At 48.2% G+C, this 19,072-nt stretch overlaps 1 protein-coding gene across 1 annotated transcript; it reads right to left on the bottom strand.

Annotated features, from left to right (window-relative positions):
• Positions 1-521: 521 nt before the first annotated feature.
• Positions 522-10,540, bottom strand: LOC123114714 (uncharacterized). Its single transcript, XM_044536146.1, has 6 exons — positions 10,436-10,540; positions 10,120-10,342; positions 9,945-10,028; positions 1,317-1,857; positions 1,065-1,196; positions 522-635 (listed from the first exon to the last, which is right to left on the bottom strand). The coding sequence occupies exons 1-6, from the start codon at positions 10,538-10,540 to the stop codon at positions 551-553; spliced, it is 1,170 nt and encodes a 389-aa protein (XP_044392081.1). The 3' UTR covers positions 522-550.
• Positions 10,541-19,072: the final 8,532 nt, after the last annotated feature.

The raw sequence follows: 19,072 nt of genomic DNA, 5'->3' as shown, positions 1-19,072 counted from the left end.
CTCAATTCAACAGTACCTTGTTTGGGTCAGCCAACAGCACAAGATCTCCAATAAATTATAGTGCTTACCATTCTGCAAATTTCAAGTAATGACACTCCTTGCGTCAATCATAACAGAAGGAGGGCATGGTGGTATTACCGTGAAACCACAATGAAAGCACCGGTAGACTGTATTATAAAACTGGGGGTATTATTTACTCAATACTTGATTTATTCTGATGTAGCAATGATCTGTGCCTACATAAATACCTTCAGTTTGTGCTGCCATTGGAATGATTGTAAAGAATTCACCAGCATCAAAAGTTTGTCCTCCCATTGGAATGTATATTATTTACTCATTATACGAACTGTAAAACCATGATATACTGATTAGCTAAATTTCAGTGTAAATTGCAGAAACCACAAACAAAATTCTATAATGGTCGCCAATAATATCAGAATAGATGCCTAGTATTACCAGGAAGCGCCCCCAAAATGCCATAGCGATCAGTGCGGCGATGGCCGGTAGGATTGATTTTTTGGAGCAGTATTCATATAGAGTCCACCAACGGTCAAGAAGAACGCATAAAAGCACTGTCAATCGATAGTATGGCAGCAAACCTTCTAAAGGCGGACATAGGAAATATTATGTATGCACTGCAGGCAAAAATGCATAACGATCATAAGGCTCCGAAAATTGCTAGAAACAATCACACAACTGGCATTCATGGGATACCAGCAACATGATCTTTGCAGTACCAATCTGGACATGTAAGCAGCTAACTTTTCACACAACAATCAACTTGAATAGAGACAGCAAAAAGGTTTGAGCAATTAATCTGTTCACAAACACTACCTCAATAAAAATGGTTTTTGAGGTAACATTGGATGATAAGAAAATCAAATCATCAACCCAGCTGTACCTGAACAAAATGATATGGCCATCTGTACCTGAACAGAATTAGATGGCCATCTGTAGGCCCTCTTAAACTACAGCTTGGAGATGAGTTCTTAAATCTGCCTCAAATCACATGATACAAGAAACTGAAAAGGAAACTACGAGGAAATGCAAACACAAACGTTTACCTCTGTGGAGATGAGTTCTTAAATCGGTGGCCATCTGTAGTTCCAATTAGCCCGGTCCCTTTTCTCCAATGGAGACATGTAAGCAACAAAACTTCAAAATATGAGTTGCTTGGACTACAAATTTCCGAAATCCTGAATAATTCAATATGTCCTCATAAATTTCAGGAATCCTGATGGTAGCTATTTGTCTCTGAGTATATGCTGGCAGAATATGAAATTGGTTTGCTTGGTCTCTTGAGTATAGAAACTTACTTGCGACTCCGGCGGAGTGGCAGCGTGGCTGCGTGGCGGTGGCGGAGTGGCGGCTTGGCGGAGGCGGCGACCCGCGGCGGGGCGGCTCCGGCGGCTGGGAGGCTCCCGACGACCCGCGGCCGCTTCCCGTGGCTCTGGCGGCGCGAGGCAGCGGTGAAGGGCGCGGGCGGAGGCGGCGACCCGCGGTGGGGCGGGCTCCCGCGGCTGGGAGGCTCCCGGCGACCCGCGGCGCAAGGCAGCGGTGAAGGGCGCGGGCGGAGGCGGCGACCCGCGGTGGGGCGGGCTCCCGCAGCTGGGAGGCTCCCGGCGACCCGCGGCGCGAGGCAGCGGTGAAGGGCGCGGGCGGAGGCGGCGACCCGCGGTGGGGCGGGCTCCCGCAGCTGGGAGGCTCCCGGCGACCCGCGGCGCGAGGCAGCGGTGAAGGGCGCGGCTGCGGGAGGCGAACGACGCGGCTGCGGGAGGAGGAGGAGGAGGTCGTGCGGGAGAAGGAGGAGGTCGTGCGGGGGTGGGGGGCGTTTTTTTTGCTGCGGGACGATTTTTACTGCGGGCGATTAGCGATCGATTGTGGCTTGTTGCGTGGTTGGTAGCGTTAAACACAGAATGATTAAGGGCCATTAGATTTTGATGATGGATGGATTTGATTGTTTGGATCTGCCCCTCTCTTTCTTTTATAGTGGTAGTAGATTAGCCACCAAAATGCTATTCTAAGCTCGAGCTCAGATGAGCTCGTTATCTCCATCGTGAGCTAGCACTAAGATTCGCACCGTGCCAGGTATTCATGTGTGTATTCGAAGTTGTATATTCCCATATCTCACTGACGATGGCCCACCCAAGCCCGGCGACACCAACGGCCGCCCGCTTGGCGGCTCAGACGGGGGCAGTCGTCCTGTGCTACAGCTCAGACGTGGGATACCAAACGGTGGGCCTCCCGCCGCTTCATTATTTGTGCACAGCAACCAATCCATCACCTTTCCTTGGACGATTCTTTCCCCCACAACCTCCCTTTCTTTCTTCAACCTCGCCACCAAGAACCAGATCAGGAACCATGACTACTTCATCTTCTTCGTCTCGGGCCGACGGCACACTCCCGTTGATTCCTTGCCCATCCTGTGGCGACAAGGTGGTCACCTTCATTTCATGTGCTGGGAAACGCTTCTACAAGTGCGTCCGAAAAGATACAAGTTTTTCATTGCAAGCAAAAGTCCATTTTAGCCATCCAGATCCCCTTTTCTGAACATGAACATGATTCATGCGGGTTGGGTTATGCATGTTTTTATATCCACGGGTACGTATCTGCCTGAGCTCAGTAAGTACGGCTTGTCTCCGCACGTACTGCAGCAGCCTATAGCCGTGTGCCCATCTTCCTCTCTTCACCACAAACCCAGGCGCGAGCATAAATTTGTGGACGACGGCCAGGCAGAGATCCAACCATCTCGAGGACTTGCTCGGCCACTACTCACTAACCTGCTCCTGGTTGCCACTATGCACTTCTTAATCTTCGTGTAGCGAAGTAATTAGTGCTATAATCCTGTAATGGCGACGGCCTCATTTACTAAATGCATTATGTAGTATGGTTTCCTGCAGGCTCGCATGTTATTGTCCTGTGTAGTGCTATCGCAACCTCTCTACTTGTTTGTCAGGATAGCGTAATGTAATCATGGTTATCTTTGTATAATACATATTAAATTTATGTTCCTCCATATGGGAGTTGTTTCTTCAAATAATTTTCACGACTCATGCTACAACTAATAGTTTTAAACCCCACATACTTTTATTCATGTCTAGTGACATCAATCACAGACCTACTACTACATTTACTTGGTGTCTGCTGCATGCACAGCCGGCCACCCCCCGATCAGTCTACTCCGCTCCGTTCTCTGCGGACTGGTTGACACTAGCCTCGGAAGCAAGCCCCTCCCCAGAATTCTGAAACCACGCCACTCAAATTAAACAGACGTAACGAAGAAAGGGAAGTAGCAACCACGATCCACCTACAATGTCGTTAGCTCAAGCTGGCCTCCTTTTATGCAAACTCCCCTACAAGCTTGGTAGCGAGTCTGGCTGCATGTTGTTGTGCCACTATCCCATTGTATCCAGCTGTTCAAATTCCAAAATATTTTATGCAAGGTTCTGGGTTGTTCCGTCATATTCAATCCCACTCCTTCAGGAACCATTCCCCTGTTGTCAAACAATTTAAACATCGCGACTAATTCTATCTCACATGCCAAATCCAATCCTCGGCACGGAAGGTTATACACAAACACAAATTAAAGCCAATCAGCAAAGGCCATGCGTCCATGCGCCAGTCATCCTCAAAGATTTAGAAATAGCTGACACGGGTTTTAACACATGCACATTAGGATCAGCTTAACCAGTCCAAAAACCCAAGAATAACTTAAAACAAGCATACATAACAATCCAAAACAAATATTTTACATTACTCAGTAGTCTCACAGATTGCATAGTAACCACAAGCACGTCAACAACAACTGAAACTCACATAAAAGATATGATCCTACTTTACATATCCAGCACCTAAAGCATAATAAACTTCCACATGAGACAACAGCTCCTAGCTAACACCTCCCCAGTGCAGAAGAAAACTATACATAAACCACCGGCCACTACATTCCATTGGCTAGCCTAAGCTCCTTTGCTTTAGTGTTGCATCGGTCGCCCTCAACGTCGGTGTAAAAACCAGCGGATCTCAGGTAGGGGGTCCCGAGCTCTGGGTCTCGGATCAATGGAGAACAAGGGACGAATGACATGATGTTTACCCTGGTTCGAGCCCTCTCAAAGAGGTAAAACCCTGCGCCCTACTTGATTATATTGAAGTGTAGGATGATGGTTGTTGTTCTAGCCTCTAGGCCCTCTACGGACTAAATCCTCTGATTTATATAGGCACCAGGGGTACTAGGGTTACACATAGTCGGTTACAAGGAAGGAATAATCATGTTGATTCTTCTTATCTTGACTTGGGGGACACACCAAGGCATCAAAGATCTCCCGTCCGGATAGTCGCCTCATAGTCCGGCCTTCTAGCAATTGCAATGCGGCCCACCTGTCGGGCCCATAAGAGATAAACCGGCAGCCCGAGGACCCCTCAGTCCAGGACTCCCTCGGTAGCCCCCGAACTAGCCTCCAATGCCGGTGCTCACGATCCCTAAAGTCTTTATGTGTCCAAGGCTTGCGGGGCAAGTTCTTCCCCCCTCTCTATGTCCGGCTGACCATAGTTTGGTCCCGATAACTTTCTCAATCCATCGAGCCAGCGCGGGGCCCACATCATCGATTCTCACGCTGGATTAATGAAGCCCATCGGTTCCGGTGCGCCAAAAGGGGGCAGACGGTCCAACAATCTTTTTACAGAAATGCCCTTTACGGGACAGGGTGAAGGCATATTAAATAGGCCAGGAGATTGATAGGTAACTTATCCCAAATCAAGAAGTCGGGACGCCAGAAAATTCGGGAGAGTCGAAGCTCCTCCTCCCGCCCCCATGGCCTCCTTCCTGGTGACCGGGCGAGCTACATCGTCTCCCATCTACAACTTAGCAGACTCATGACACAAGGATATCTCCCCGCTTCAGATCTCATTTCCACCCTTCTGGGACTAACCTCCACGAACGGTGAAGCCTTCAGAGAGAACTTCCCCGTTCCACGCAAGGAAGAGAGGGTATGTTTCGTATCCTTCCTCTTATGAGGCTTGGGTTTTCCCATTCACCCCTTCCTTAGGGGTCTGCTAGAGTTCTATGGATCCAACTCCATCACCTCACCCTCGGGTCAATCCTGCACATCTCAGGCTTCGCTGCCCTTTGCGAGATGTTTCTAGGCTACGAGGCCCATTTCGAATTGTGGAGAAAGCATTTCTGCCTCGTCCCTCGTACCCGGGGAGGGGACCATCTTTGAAGTGGGCGGAGTCAAGGTATGGCACATAGCCGGGACAGGGTACCCCATGGGGACCCCGAACAAGGACTTTGACGAGTGGACCTCAGAGTGGTTTTATATCAAAGATGTCCCCTTTACTTGAGCCAGCTCAGAGGGGTTTGCCCGAATACTCGGACGTTCCTTTAAAGAAGCGGTTTAATTGGCAGCCGAAAAACCCTTCTCAAGGGGAGAGGTGCCGAAGTACAACATCTGGCCGCTAAGGTGAGGTTGCTAGTTCATAGCAAGCTAACCATCATAGACGTGATGGCCGCCACCATTACTCGATGCGTGCAACCTCTTCAACAAAGGATGCACCCCTCGTGGCATTATAATGGGACAAGCAACGCGACCCGTTACAAAGGGAAGGGGTCTGACAACCAGGCAGCAATGGCAGCTATATTGGCCGACCTCTTCAAGGGAGAGGAAGAAGAGTTTGCCCGTCTAAGGAACAAGGACGGCTATTCCATCTATAACCCCATTGAATGGGTAAGCTCAACTTTCATTTGCATAGTTCGGACCTCTGCATCTACTGATCGGATCTTTCATTCTTTTGAACAGAATTGGAGGTGTTAGGTTGAGACCATCAGCTGCTCCGCTCCACAACTAGAGAATCATTCCCGTGATGATGACCCGGGGTTCCATGATGACCCAGAGACGTCAGTTAATTTCGAGGACAGACTTTTTTACCAGGAGAGCCTCGATGGCTCTAAGGTGGCCGTACTAACCGGTCACCCCGGCCCCTCACTTCTTCCACTGTAAGTAGCAAGAAGGCCTCTTCCCGAAAAGGGTGTTTGCCTCGCACCATTCCGAGTGTACTGACATCTACTCCCAAGGGTCGCTGCACCACACGCCGAACTCTGACGAGAGCGGTGCCTACCATGTCGGCACCAACCAATAGCGGAGCTTCTAAGCGCAAGGTATCCATGGGAGCTACATGGACAACACCCCCCTGTTGGGGAACGTAGTAATTCAAAAAAAATCCTACGATTACGCAAGATCTATCTAGGAGATGCATAGCAACGAGACGGGAGAGTGTGTCCACGTACCCTCGTAGACCGAAAGCGGAAGCGTTTAGTAACGCGGTTGATGTAGTCGAACGTCTTCACGATCCAACCGATCCAAGTACCAAACGTACGACACCTCCGTGTTCAGCACACGTTCAGCACGACGACGTCCCTCGAGCTCTTGATCCAGTAGAGGATCGAGGGAGAGTTCCCTCAGCACGACGGCGTGGTGACGGTGTTGATGATGTTACTGGCGTAGGGCTTCGCCTAAGCACTACGACGATATGACCGGGGTGTTAAATTGTGCAGGGGGCACCGCACATGGCTAAGAGAATAATTGTTCTCCTTTAGGGTGCCCCCTGCCCCCGTATATAAAGAAGGGAGGGAGAAGGCCGGCGGCCAGGAGGGGCGCGCGCCATGGGGAGTCCAAATAGAATTCCCAATCCTAGTTGGAGTCCCCTTCCTTTCCAAGAGGGGGGGAGAGAGAGAAGGAGTAGGAGAGGGAGAAGGAAATAGGGGGCGCCACCCCCTCCTAGTCCAATTCACACCTGCCATGGGGGGCGCACGGCCACCCTCCCCTCCTCTCCTTTCCACTAAAACCCATTAAGGCCCACTACTTCTCCCGGGGGGTTCCGGTAACCTCCCGGTACTCCAAAAAATGCCGGAACCTTTCTGAAACCTTTCCGGTGTCCGAACATAACCTTACAATATATCAATCTTTATGTCTCGACCATTTCGAGACTCCCCGTCATGTTCGTGATCTCATCTGGGACTCCTAACAAACTTCGGTCATCAAAAACACATAATTCATAATACAAATCGTCATCGAATGTTAAGCGTGCGGACCCTACGGGGTCGAGAACTATGTAGACATGATCGAGACACATCTCTGATCAATAACCAATAGCGGAGCCTGGATGCTCATATTGGCTCCTACATATTCTACGAAGATCTTTATCGGTCAAATCGCATAACAACATACATTGTTCCCTTTGTCATCGGTATGTTACTTACCCGAGATTCGATCGTCGGTATCATCATACCTAGTTCAATCTCTTTATCAGCAAGTCTCTTTACTCGTTCCATAATACTTCATCCCACAACTAACTCATTAGTCATATTGCTTGCAAGGCTTATAGTGATGAGCATTACCGAGAGGGCCCAGAGATACCTCTCCGAAACACGGAGTGACAAATCCTAATCTTGATCTATGCCAACCCAACAAACACCTTCAGAGACACTTGTAGAGCATCTTTATAATCATCCATTTACGTTGTGACGTTTGATAGCACACAAGGTGTTCCTCCGGTATTCAGGAGTTGCATAATCTCATGGTCTGAGGAACATGTACAAGTCATGAAGAAAGCGGTATCATAATGCTGAGCTACGGATGGGTCCTGTCCATCACATCATTCTCCTAATGATGTGATCCCGTACATCAAATGACAACACATGTCTATGGTTAGGAAACATAACCATCTTTGATTAATGAGCTAGTCAAGTAGAGGCATACTAGGGACACTATGTTTTGCCTATGTATTCACACATGTACTAAGTTTCCGATTAATACAATTCTAACATGAATAATAAACATTTATCATGATATAAGGAAATATAAATGACAACTTTATTATAGCCTCTAGGGCATATTTCCTTCAGTCTCCCGCTTGCACTAGAGTCAATAACCTAGATTACAAAGTAATGATTCTAACACCCATGGAGTCTTGGTGTTGATCATGTTTTGCTCGTGGAAGAGGCTTAGTCAACAGGTCTGCAACATTCAGATCCGTATGTATTTTGCAAATCTCTATATCTCCCTCCGCGAGTTGATGCCAGATGGAATTGACGCGTCTCTTGATGTGTTTGGTTCTCTTGTGAAATCTGGATTCCTTCGCCAAGGCAATTGCACCAGTATTATCACAAAAGATTTTCATTGGACCCGATGCACTAGGTATAACACCTAGATCAGATATGAACTCCTTCATCCAGACTCCTTCATTTGCTGCTTCCGAAGCAGCTATGTACTCCACTTCACACGTAGATCCCGCCGCGACGCTATGCTTGGAACTGCACCAACTGACATCTCCACCATTCAATATAAATATGTATCCGGATTGTGACTTAGAGTCATCCGGATCAATGTCAAAGCTTGCATCGACGTAACCATTTATGACAAGCTCTTTGTCAACTCCATAAATGAGAAACATATACTTAGTCCTTTTCAGGTATTTCAGGATGTTCTTGACCACTGTTCAGTGCTCCACTCCTTGGTACCTCCCTGCTATACTTATAGCAAGGCACACATCAGGTCTGCTACACAGCATTGCATACATGATAGAACCTATGGCTGAAGCATAGGGAATGACTTTCATTTTCTCTCTATCTTCTGCAGTGGTCGGGCATTGAGTCTTTTCTTCGGGCAATCATGTGCGAGGAGTTATGTTATATTACCGTTTAATGTAATAAACATCTTTCGAAGAAAATAGTTCCTCCATAGGTTCCTTTCTTCGGGCTGTCATGTTGACCATGGGTGTGTTAGCCGGATACCTGTAGTATGCAGGTGTTACTTCGGGAAAAGAACACTAGTGTTTTGGTGGTGCATCACCAAAGTATTTTTACTTCCCTCGTGGGTGACCAATTATTTTTTTAAGAGTGTTAGCTTTCGGCTTCACCCGTCTGAGGTACGGACGCAGCTGACCCGGTCGTTGCAATCGCAGAGGTGCTCCCTTTACTGCCTAGATGAACAGTCGGTAACGTAGGGGGTAAGCATAGGAGCGAGGCAACCTAGCTTGGCAAAAACTTAAGTCAAAATGATGCATATAATGGCTTAAAAATGAGAAGGGAAGGGTGTAAACATGACATAGGTGAATAGGTGCACACAAAGTATATTGATTGGCTTCGTTAGAGAAGCCCCCAAGTAGATCCGGGTACTACATTTGAACATGTATACCTAACGAACTTAACATAGTTCGGTCTAACTAAACACAGCCTAGGGAGGGACTAACCACCCGAAGAAGTACAAAAAGGAAATAGAAAAGGAAAACAAACACGTGGTATAGTTGGAGTGGTGACACCGGACTAGCCGTAGAAGAGCCGAAGCCGAGCTGCGTTCCATGGGTTCGGTTTGAGGCGATTGTCCGCTGGGTTGCAGAGACGATAGGCTCCTCCTACTAGTACTTCATCGATTATGAAGGGACCCCCCCATTTGGGCGAGAGCTTATTCTTCTGCTTCTCAGGGAGGCAAAGGACGAGCTCGCCTACGTTGTATGCCTTCGCCCAAACTTCCCTGCTTTGGTAGCATCGAGCCTGCTGTTGGTAAAACGCAGAGTGGGCCCGACCTACGCCGTGCTCTCCTTCCAGGGTGCCCAGGTCGTCCTGCCGATCTAACTCAGCCTCCTTTTCTTCATACATGCGCACTCTAGGCGCGTCATGAATAAGGTCGCAAGGGAGGACTGCTTCAGTGCCGTATAATGTGAAGAAAGGTGTGTATCCCGTTGACCGGTTAGGGGTGGTGCGCAGTCCCCATAATACGGAGTCGAGCTCCTCCACCCAATGGTAATCGTGTGACATCAGCTTGTATTTATTGAGCACCATCTCCCACCTCTTCTCAAATTCATCCCCCAACAACATGTGGTTACACTTTGTAGAATTCTGCTCTGAATTCACTCTTCTTTGTGTACAGAGGACCCAACGTCTCCTTTACTCTCTTCAGCACATGCCACTTGCACCACCAATGTAGTGTCTGGCATAATGTTCTTGATTGCCACCTCCATGGCACGGTTCTGGTCTGAAATATCACATACATTGAACTTCTTCAGTACTAATATGCACCCATAAATTAAACTTCAAGGCATGCACAAAACAGATATATAGCTTACTTGTAAGTATGGTCATTGGTGGTGATCCACCCATCATTCTTAGAAATTCAGAGAACACCCACTCAAAGCTCTCAACTGTCTCGTCTCGAACAAGCACACCAGCTAGAATGATACTCTGGAAGTGATCGTTAACTCCAACGAACAGCCCGAAAGGCATGTCATACAAGTTTGTCCTGTATGTCGTGTCAAAAGTTAACACACCTCCAAAAAGGTATACTGCAACCTGATGGTACCACTTGCCCACATCAGGTTCTTAACCCTTCCATCGCCATCAGCTTGAACTCCGTATGCAAAGTGGGGATCCTTTTGCACCAACTGCAAACACTTCTATCGTCTTCCTCACGTCATCATCTGATTGCTCCCTATTTATCTTCCCACACAGATTGCGCAAAGACCTCTTGGTGAACGGAATGTTATCCATTGATCCACAGAAGCCTCCTTTTTTGTTGTACACTTTTGCAAGGTTCACATTGTTCTGCCTCAAGTGCTTTCATCAGATCCTGCTATACACATCAATATGTTTGTGCGATGGCCAGTGGATTGTCTCACCAAAGTTTGGGGAAAGTGAATGATTATGATTATCTCTATGCTCATAAAAGTCTAATTAGAGCAGAACACTCGCAGTGACATGACCTTGTGTTCTCAACACCGTCTTTGCCCTGTCAAAAATAGCTATGATTTACTTAACAACCAAAGTAGTACCGCGAAACAGATATGAATTATCCATCACAATCTATCGGAAAAGAAAATTAGCTACTCACCGAGCAGCCGCACACTGTCTCCTGCATGCACTTCGTCCTCTCCACATTTAGTCTAATTTAGTCTACTCTTGCCATATCGGATGCCAAAATCTCTCTCCATGAATACAAGTTGTAGAAATTGTTTGCCTCGGCAACAGAATCAAATGTAGTACCAACAAGCGGGGTAATCACATTTTCAGTCAGGTTCTCTGTGAAACACCTTACTGCTTTCTCGAAAGCACTAACATGGGTTGGGCATGGTCTTCAGCTGGGGGTGGCTGCACGTATCCTAAGCCTGCAACCACAGGCACATACAACATGAATTCCCTAGCTCAACATAGTTACCAGCCTACAAACACAAGCTCATGTTAATCCGAATTATCTAACTCTGGGGATCAATCAAATTTCAAAGACCAGCATAATATTCACCAATTATTTCTGACTATACAGGCCAACAAGCAAGCAAACAAATGCACATTCAACATGTTCCTAAATTTCCAGAGAGCAAAATCTACTTGCAACTTCAGAAACAAGAACCATGAATCTTGTGCACGCAGACAACAATCGACTATCCGTCTTACTTCAAGATTTATTCTCTGAAATTGTACCCCTTTTTTTCACCACAACACTAAAATATGATGGAATGCAAGCTCGTATACCTTTTGTTCCACCCTACTGCTCAGGGATTCATCTTCCAAGTTGACAACTTCGACGTTGGCGAGGAGCTGCCCTTTTGTTCGCCGCCGGTTCGTTAATCGTCAAGATTTGTGCGTTGCCGCTGTCAAGCGTAGCCTGGCGCTCCGCCTACTGGGACACCTCCACAGACGCCCGCTCCACCACGGGGGCACCTCCAAATCGCTGATCCGAGTGACAACCATGGTCACCGGAGATGGCACCAAGCTTTCCCCCAACCTCCTGTAGCACATTGGATCTGAAACTTGGAGCGGGTGAACCAAAAAACTGGATCAGGTAAACCAGAGGGACAAATATGTAGGCGGCATCGTCGAGAAGCTAGAAATCCACGGGGTTTTTGATTTTTTGCCACCACTGTACTTTGATAGTTTGCCACTCCTTACATTGTAATTGATCTATTGCCCCTCTTTACTTTACACTTTGATATTTTACCATATTTTCACACAAAAACAACACTTGCAAATGATTGACATAATAGATGCATAAAGTAGTGGGCCAAAACAATAAGACGCCCTGACCGGATGGGTTTCCGGCCGAGTTCTACAAAAAGTGCTGGCACATTATTAAGGGGGATTTGCTACCTATGTTCCATGATTTGTTCTCGGGACAGCTTCAATTATTTCACTTGAATTTTGGAACTATCACATTGCTTCCTAAGAAAACGGATGCTGTGAGGATTGAACAATTCAGACCGATATGCCTCCTCAATGTTAGTTTCAAAATTTTTACCAAGGTCGGGACTAATAGGCTTACACAGATTGCGCATACTGTGGTGCAACAGTCCCAAACTGCATTCATGCCGGACAAAAATATCTTTGAAGGGGTGGTAGTCCTACATGAAACGCTCCATGAAATCCATTCCAAAAAATTAGATGGAGTAATTTTTAAGGTGGATTTCGAGAAAGCGTATGATAAGGTCAAATGGCCATTTCTCCAACACTCATTACGTATGAAAGGTTTTGATGAAGCCTGGTGCAGACAGGTTGAATCATTTACGCAAAAAGGTAGTGTGGGAATTAAAGTAAATGACGACGTAGGTCATTATTTCCAGACACATAAAGGCCTAAGACAAGGAGATCCGATGTCCCCTATCTTGTTTAACATTGTCGTGGATATGTTAGCAATTTTGATAGGTAGGGCTAAGGAAAGTGGTCAAGTAGGTGGATTGGTACCTCATCTTGTTGATGGAGGTGTTTCCATTCTTTATGGAGCATGACTTGGCCAATGCGAGAAATATGAAGTTGGTGTTATGCCTATTTGAACAATTGACAGGGCTGAAGATTAACTTTAATAAGAGCGAGCTGTTCTGTTTTGGTAGAGCCAAAGACGAAGAGGAGGCGTATAGGCAATTGTTTGGGTGCGAGTTGGGAGAGTTACCTTTCTCATACTTAGGTATTCCAATCCACCATCGTAGGCTGACAAACAAGGAATGGAAGTGCATCGAGGACCGATTTGAGAAGAAACTGAGTTGCTGGAGGGTAAGCTCATGTCATACGGAGGCCGATTAATCCTGATTAACTCGGTGCTCACGAGTATGCCTATGTTTCTCCTATCGTTCTTTGAGGTCCCAGTTGGTGTTCGGAAGAGACTGGACTTCTATCAATCGCGGTTCTTTTGGCAGAGTGATGAGACCAAAAGAAAATACAGGCTTGCTAAATGGGATATCATTTATAGACCGAAAGACCAAGGGGGTCTTGGTATAGAAAACCTTGAAGTCAAGAATAGATGCCTTCTTAGCAAGTGGCTGTGGAAGCTCTATTCAGAGACTGATGCCACGTGGGCTCAAATCCTTCGCAGCAAGTATCTTGAGACAAAAACTATGTCCCAGGTTTCAGTCAGGACGACTGATTCACCCTTCTGGAAAGGACTAATGAAAGTCAAACAACTTATGTTTAATAGGACAAAGTTTGTTATTGGCAACGGTACTTGCACACTTTTCTGGGAGGATACTTGGCTCGGCGAGACACCCTTGGCCATCCAATACCCTTCGTTGTACCGTATTGTTCAACGACGTGAGGTGTTCGTAGCTTCGGTTTTTCAATCTATCCCCCTTAATATTCAGTTCCGACGGACGCTGGCGGGCAATCGTTGGGAAGAATGTCTCCGTCTAGTTAGGAGACTGATGGAGGTCCAGCTTTCCCAACAACCTGATGAATTACGCTGTAAACTGACTAAGTCTGAAGTATTCACAGTTAAATCAATGTATATTGATGTTATTAATTCGAGCTCCATTCCTACTTCCAAGCATGTTTGGGATGCCAAAGTTCCTTTGAAAATAAAAATGTTTATGTGGTTTGTCCACAAATAAGTTATTTTAACCAAGGACAATTTAATAAAGCGTAATTGGACAGGACCTACTAGGTGTAGCTTCTGTGATTGGGATGAGACTATAAAACACCTCTTTTTTGATTGTCCGTTGGCCAAAGTCCTTTGGCAAACGGTTCACATTGCTTTTAATATCAAACCACCGAATTCTGTTAATGCTTTATTTGGGACATGGCTGAATGGGATTCAGCCTGACTTAGCGATACACATTCGGGTTGGGGTTTGCGCGTTGCTGTGGACTATCTGGACTTGCAGAAATGATTTGGTTTTTAACAGAATATCATGTATCCACTTTTTGCAGGTTATATTCCGAACTACGGCACGGATCCGTTTGTAGTCGCCACTCACTCCGACGGAGGCCAGGGAGCATTTGGTTACTGGATCTTTCCGTTGGGAGATGATAGCTCGGGATATCTTCAACCGGTTTGGATGGCGGTCATGTAATAGGATAGGCATCTAGTTTACTTATCCATTGATAGCCAGCCGGTTGTGGCCTCTTATCTTGACTAGTTGTGGTTTCTAGCCCTTCCTGGGCTCTGTGTGAGCTTGCTTTGCTTTTTTATTGTTTTGGAGACCTTGGAACCTTGTTGACACTATCTTTGTTTGGTTAATAAGATGGCCGTATGCATCGTTCTGACGCAGAGGCCGGGGAATTCCCCCTTTTCGAAAAAAAAACTAGTTTGACCATCATCCAGCCAATTCACCAGTTGAAGTCAAATTGAATGGTGAAAGGGGATGAACTCGTTCACCGCCGCCGCCCCTGCTGTCCTGCCGCCGTCGCCTCTGCTGATGGCCGCATTCCCCTCCTCCTTGTTCCGCGCTCCTTTAATCTGTCCGTGCTGCCGGAGTACCAGATGTCGTCGGTGATGTGGGCGCCGCTTTCCTCCGGTCTGTCCGTGGCGTGTGTCGGTGGGATCGATATGTTTCCTCATGCATTGCCTGCATGTTGTGTAACTCGTCGAAATCAGTTAAGCTGTCTACGTGCAGCGTGTACGTCCTTTTCATCCAAAGAATCCATCAAGCAGCATGCTAGATTACCTTGGCTAGCTTGCGTATGTACAACGTGTACATGCTCGCCATCTCCGGTGCTGATGCCGCTGCTTGTGCTCGCCAGAGCTGAGTGGGGAGGGGAGCGGCGCCACGGCCCATGGAAAAGAAGCAGACGAGCAGCGACGTGGTCTATGGGGAGACGAGCACGGCGGCAACAGCGGCTGATGGGCGCGCTTCAGTCGCTGGAGCACTGCGCGGCACCCGCCCGTGTGGTCTGGTGTTCGCCCTGCACCTGCATGGCCATGACTCACGGTTGTGGGCCGTCCGCCATGGCGCAGATCAAGGAAGGGAGGGGCAGAGCGTGGCTTGGCTGGGAATGGCGGGTACCGGGGTCGCCGCCGGCTCCCCGCGTTGTTGCCGGCGAGAGGGTGCGCATAGTCAATCTATAGGGCAGGGATATTCTTGTCATTTTACATGGGACCTACCCGACAAAGAGCAAAAGATCAAAGTGCAAAGTAAAGATTGGCAAAAGATCAATTACGATGTAATGAGTGGCAAATTATCAAAGTGCAAAGAAAGTGGTGGCTAAAAATCAAAAACCCCGACATCCACATACCCTGCCGATCGATTGCATCAGAAACTCCATGTTGCCTCGCCGCCGGCGCTCGCTGCCTCTATCTAGCAGTCCTCAGCCCACGAATGACATGCCCTAGCCGAGAAGACTGTCGGCACTGTATTCAATTCGCGTTTGGAATCATCTCACTGAAAGTGAACTTCCAGAGCCATAGACAGACGGAAGCCATGTTCTCTGTTCCACCGCTCACCTTGTTTGCGGGCAACAACCGTCCCCCTTCGCCAGATCCGCCCATTGAAGCGGCATGCAATGGCCCACCACCCATCCGCAGTCACATCCAGTAATTCGCTACAAGACATGATTTCTTCAGTTTCTCACACAGCCGTATATAATAATGGCACAGATCCAAAAGCCCTTCAGGATTCCTAGATAATGGCCTCATATGAGCTCGCGCTGAATTACTCCGTGTCCGATTAGCCAGGCTTATCTGGGGCTGTGGAAATAAGATGCACTCTATCTAGCTTATTTGAGAAACCCAATTTAGTTAACCCTTAATTAGCAATTGCGTGTGGGGAGGGTCTTTGTCTTGCTTGATCTTCTCCTACATAACATTGTGACCGCAACAGATTCGAAGTAGGTGGCGCATAATATACTAAAAGGGAGTGGAGAAAGCTATGGACAAGTTATTTCTGAAAACATAGATCATTAGAGTTCAATTGCACATTTTGTTTTGAGGGAAGAGCTTCGAACTATGAAGCACACACATAAGCTAGATTCTCTCGTTTTAGGGGTCAAGGACGTCATTCTTGGCCAGGCCAGCCCTGTGACCCGGTTTATGTCCCATTTCATATAAACTTTGAGTAATAAAGTTTGGTCTTTCCAAAAACAAAAAGTTAACCCTTAATTAGTAGACTTCTAAAATAAATTTTTAAGCTGAGCTTCTAAAGTAAGTTGGGCAGAGGGTACCTTATTTCCACGGCCCTAAATAAGCCACAAAAGAACCGACCCTAATTCTTTTTCCTCTAAAATTTTTATCGTGGTTTGTTGCTTTAGGTTGATTTTATCCTTGGGTTTCAATTATGTTATAGTGATGTTTTTTTATTCATGCCTCGTGTTGGGCTGCTCACGCTATATTTGATTTATTGGAGCATCTACACCAGAGCTGAAGCTGGATGGTGAAAATGAAGAAACCACCGGATCCGCCTTGTACACATCGGCGACTCATCGTTCCCATCCTCCTCGATAAGAACTGCGACGGTAACGACAGTTGCCCCTCGCCTGCCTCTCGCCACCCTCAGACAACCCCGCAGCCACATGTGTCGGTAGCGGCGGCTGTGATGCACGCACCCGTGAAATGGGGACGGTCCGGTGGTGGTGCAAATGAAGACACGCCAACGTAGGACTTGCTGGCAGCGGCGACCATGTCGCACGTGCATGCTTGTGTGCACAAGGACACACCGGTGGTAGTCACACAACACAAGGGAGTGGGCGCACGACCACACAGACAGAGATTCTGATATGGGGTAGGGCCCAAGGGTGGCCCAATCTTTCACACATGGAGGGGGAAAGATGAACACTCAAGAAAAGGAAAATACTTAGTGCAAGATCCAAGTACACATCCACTATTAAGGAAAAAGACATATAAAATCCCCAAAGGTACATAAAAAACAAAGGGAAAAGAGTTGCAAGGGTAAAGTCTTTCCAAATTCAAAGGATATGAGGTCTTGATGGGGTTTGTAACGCCCGGATAATTAGGCTACAGTAAAACTCTCCTAATGATGCCATGTCATCTCTGTTACTGTTGCTAATCAAATATTAGTTCAAAACATTTCAAATTCAAAAAATGAATTAGTGACAAACACCCAAAGTTTCAAAAGTGGAAACAAAAATGTTCGGGCAGTGCCAGTATGGCATAGGTAATTAAGGTGTAGAAGAAACAATTTTATAAAATACTTAATTGCCCTAAAATAAATAGAACAGAAAACAAAACAAAGAAAAAAAAAGAAAAAGAAAAGGAAAAGAAGAAACCCCCTTCCCCCTGGGCCAAAGGGCCCAACTAGCCAACAGCCAGCCCGACCGGCCCAGCCGGCCTGGCCCGCCTCCCTCGGTCGCTCCCTCCCCTTCCCTGTTCCCCCGACAAGGGTCGGAACAGGGGCGCGTCGCCACCGGACCCCCTCGTCGGCGTCGAGGAGGAGATAAGGTCGCCACGCCCCCGCCTCCTCGATCCCGCCTCCCACTCGCCCCCACTCTCGCCCTCGGTCCCTGCGCCTCTCCCTCTCCCCTCAGATCTACCTCGCTCCCTCCTCGTTCCCCCACCACATCCGACGCCACCATGGACCCGCCGCCATGAAACGCGCGGCCACAGCCCTCGCCTCGCCTCGTTTGCGCGTCGTTCGTCTCCGCCTTTGTCCTCCTCGTCGACCGGTGGCCGCAGTTGGAGCTCGGAGCCACCGCAGCACCCACGATGCCGCCGTCTTCCTCCTCTGCTTCGACAAGCTACGCCGCCGCTCTTCTCCAACTCCGGCGACGCCCCTGCAGCTACTAAACCCACCAAGGGCCACCATGTGTGCCGCTCGGTGAGCCCTCCTCTCTCTCTTTCGCGCCCTACCTAGTTGTCGCCGAACACCCGAATGCCGCACCGCAGAGCTCGTCGCCGACGAGTCTCCGGTGACCATTTGGTCCCTGGCTCGTGCAGTTGTGCTCGTGCACGCACGTAGGCCTCGCCCCGCCCTTCAGTTTGCCGAATAATGCGCCGCAGCGCCGTTTCCTCTCACGGCCAAACGCCGGCGTCCGCCGCGCCGCTCGCCGCCATCTCTACATGGCAACTCCGGCCGCGGTATCCCTACCGTTCGACGCGGCTTCGTCTCTGCGTTCGAACGAACCTAGCCCCGCGACGAACCCAACCCCGCATCCTGGCCTTCGCACTCGCCGAGCCTCGGCGTCCGCCCCGCATGTCGCTGGTGACGCTGCGGCCCTCCTCCGGCCGAGCCACCGCCACCACTAGATGCGCCTTTTCGCGCTCGACCGAGCGAGCCTAAGCACGCCCCAAACGGGCCACCGTGGCGTGATTCCGGCGAGGTCCGCGCCCCTCCGCCGCGTTTTCGGTCGCCGGCGGTGAACCTCCGCCGCCCGCCGATGTGGCATGCCGTTGGGGTCCATCTGGGTCAATGCCTGGTGGCCCCAAGGGCCCGGCTGGCCCTGTTGACCATGGTCAACTTGCTGACTGGGCTGGTCCCAGCAGCTGACCAGTGGCCCCCACCTCGTAAGCTAATTAAATTAGATAATTTAATTAATCTAGGCTAATTAGTCACTGACTAATGGGGCCCACAATTAGTTAATCATAATTAGTTTAAAACAAAGCTTGTTTCAACTCTGGCTCAATGACAGGTGGGTCCCACTGGACCCACAAGTCAGTTTTGACTCCAGTCAACCGCACTGTTGACTATTGACATCACACATACGTCATGCTGACGTCATCCCATACTATTCTGGATAATGTTGATTTAAATTAATTAAATAAATTCCAGAAAATGATTAAATCTTTAGAAAATCATATAAAATAATCCGTAACTCGGATGGAAATACTTTCTACATGAAAGTTGCTCAGAACGACGAGACGAATCCGGATACG

This window comes from Triticum aestivum, chromosome 5B (assembly GCF_018294505.1).
Source record: "Triticum aestivum cultivar Chinese Spring chromosome 5B, IWGSC CS RefSeq v2.1, whole genome shotgun sequence".
In the NCBI taxonomy this organism is placed as follows: Eukaryota; Viridiplantae; Streptophyta; class Magnoliopsida; order Poales; family Poaceae; genus Triticum; species Triticum aestivum.
This window is presented reverse-complemented; position numbering and strand designations above follow the sequence as displayed.

Coding starts and splice junctions, on each gene's coding strand:
- LOC123114714 (XM_044536146.1), bottom strand. CDS start 10,540: ATGGATAACATTCCGTTCACCAAGAGGTCTTTGCGCAATCTGTGTGGG. Junction 10,029..10,119: donor ACCAATGACCATACTTACAA/GTAAGCTATATA, acceptor GTGATATTTCAG/ACCAGAACCGTGCCATGGAG. Junction 636..1,064: donor AAGAACTCATCTCCACAGAG/GTAAACGTTTGT, acceptor TTTTGCCTGCAG/TGCATACATAATATTTCCTA.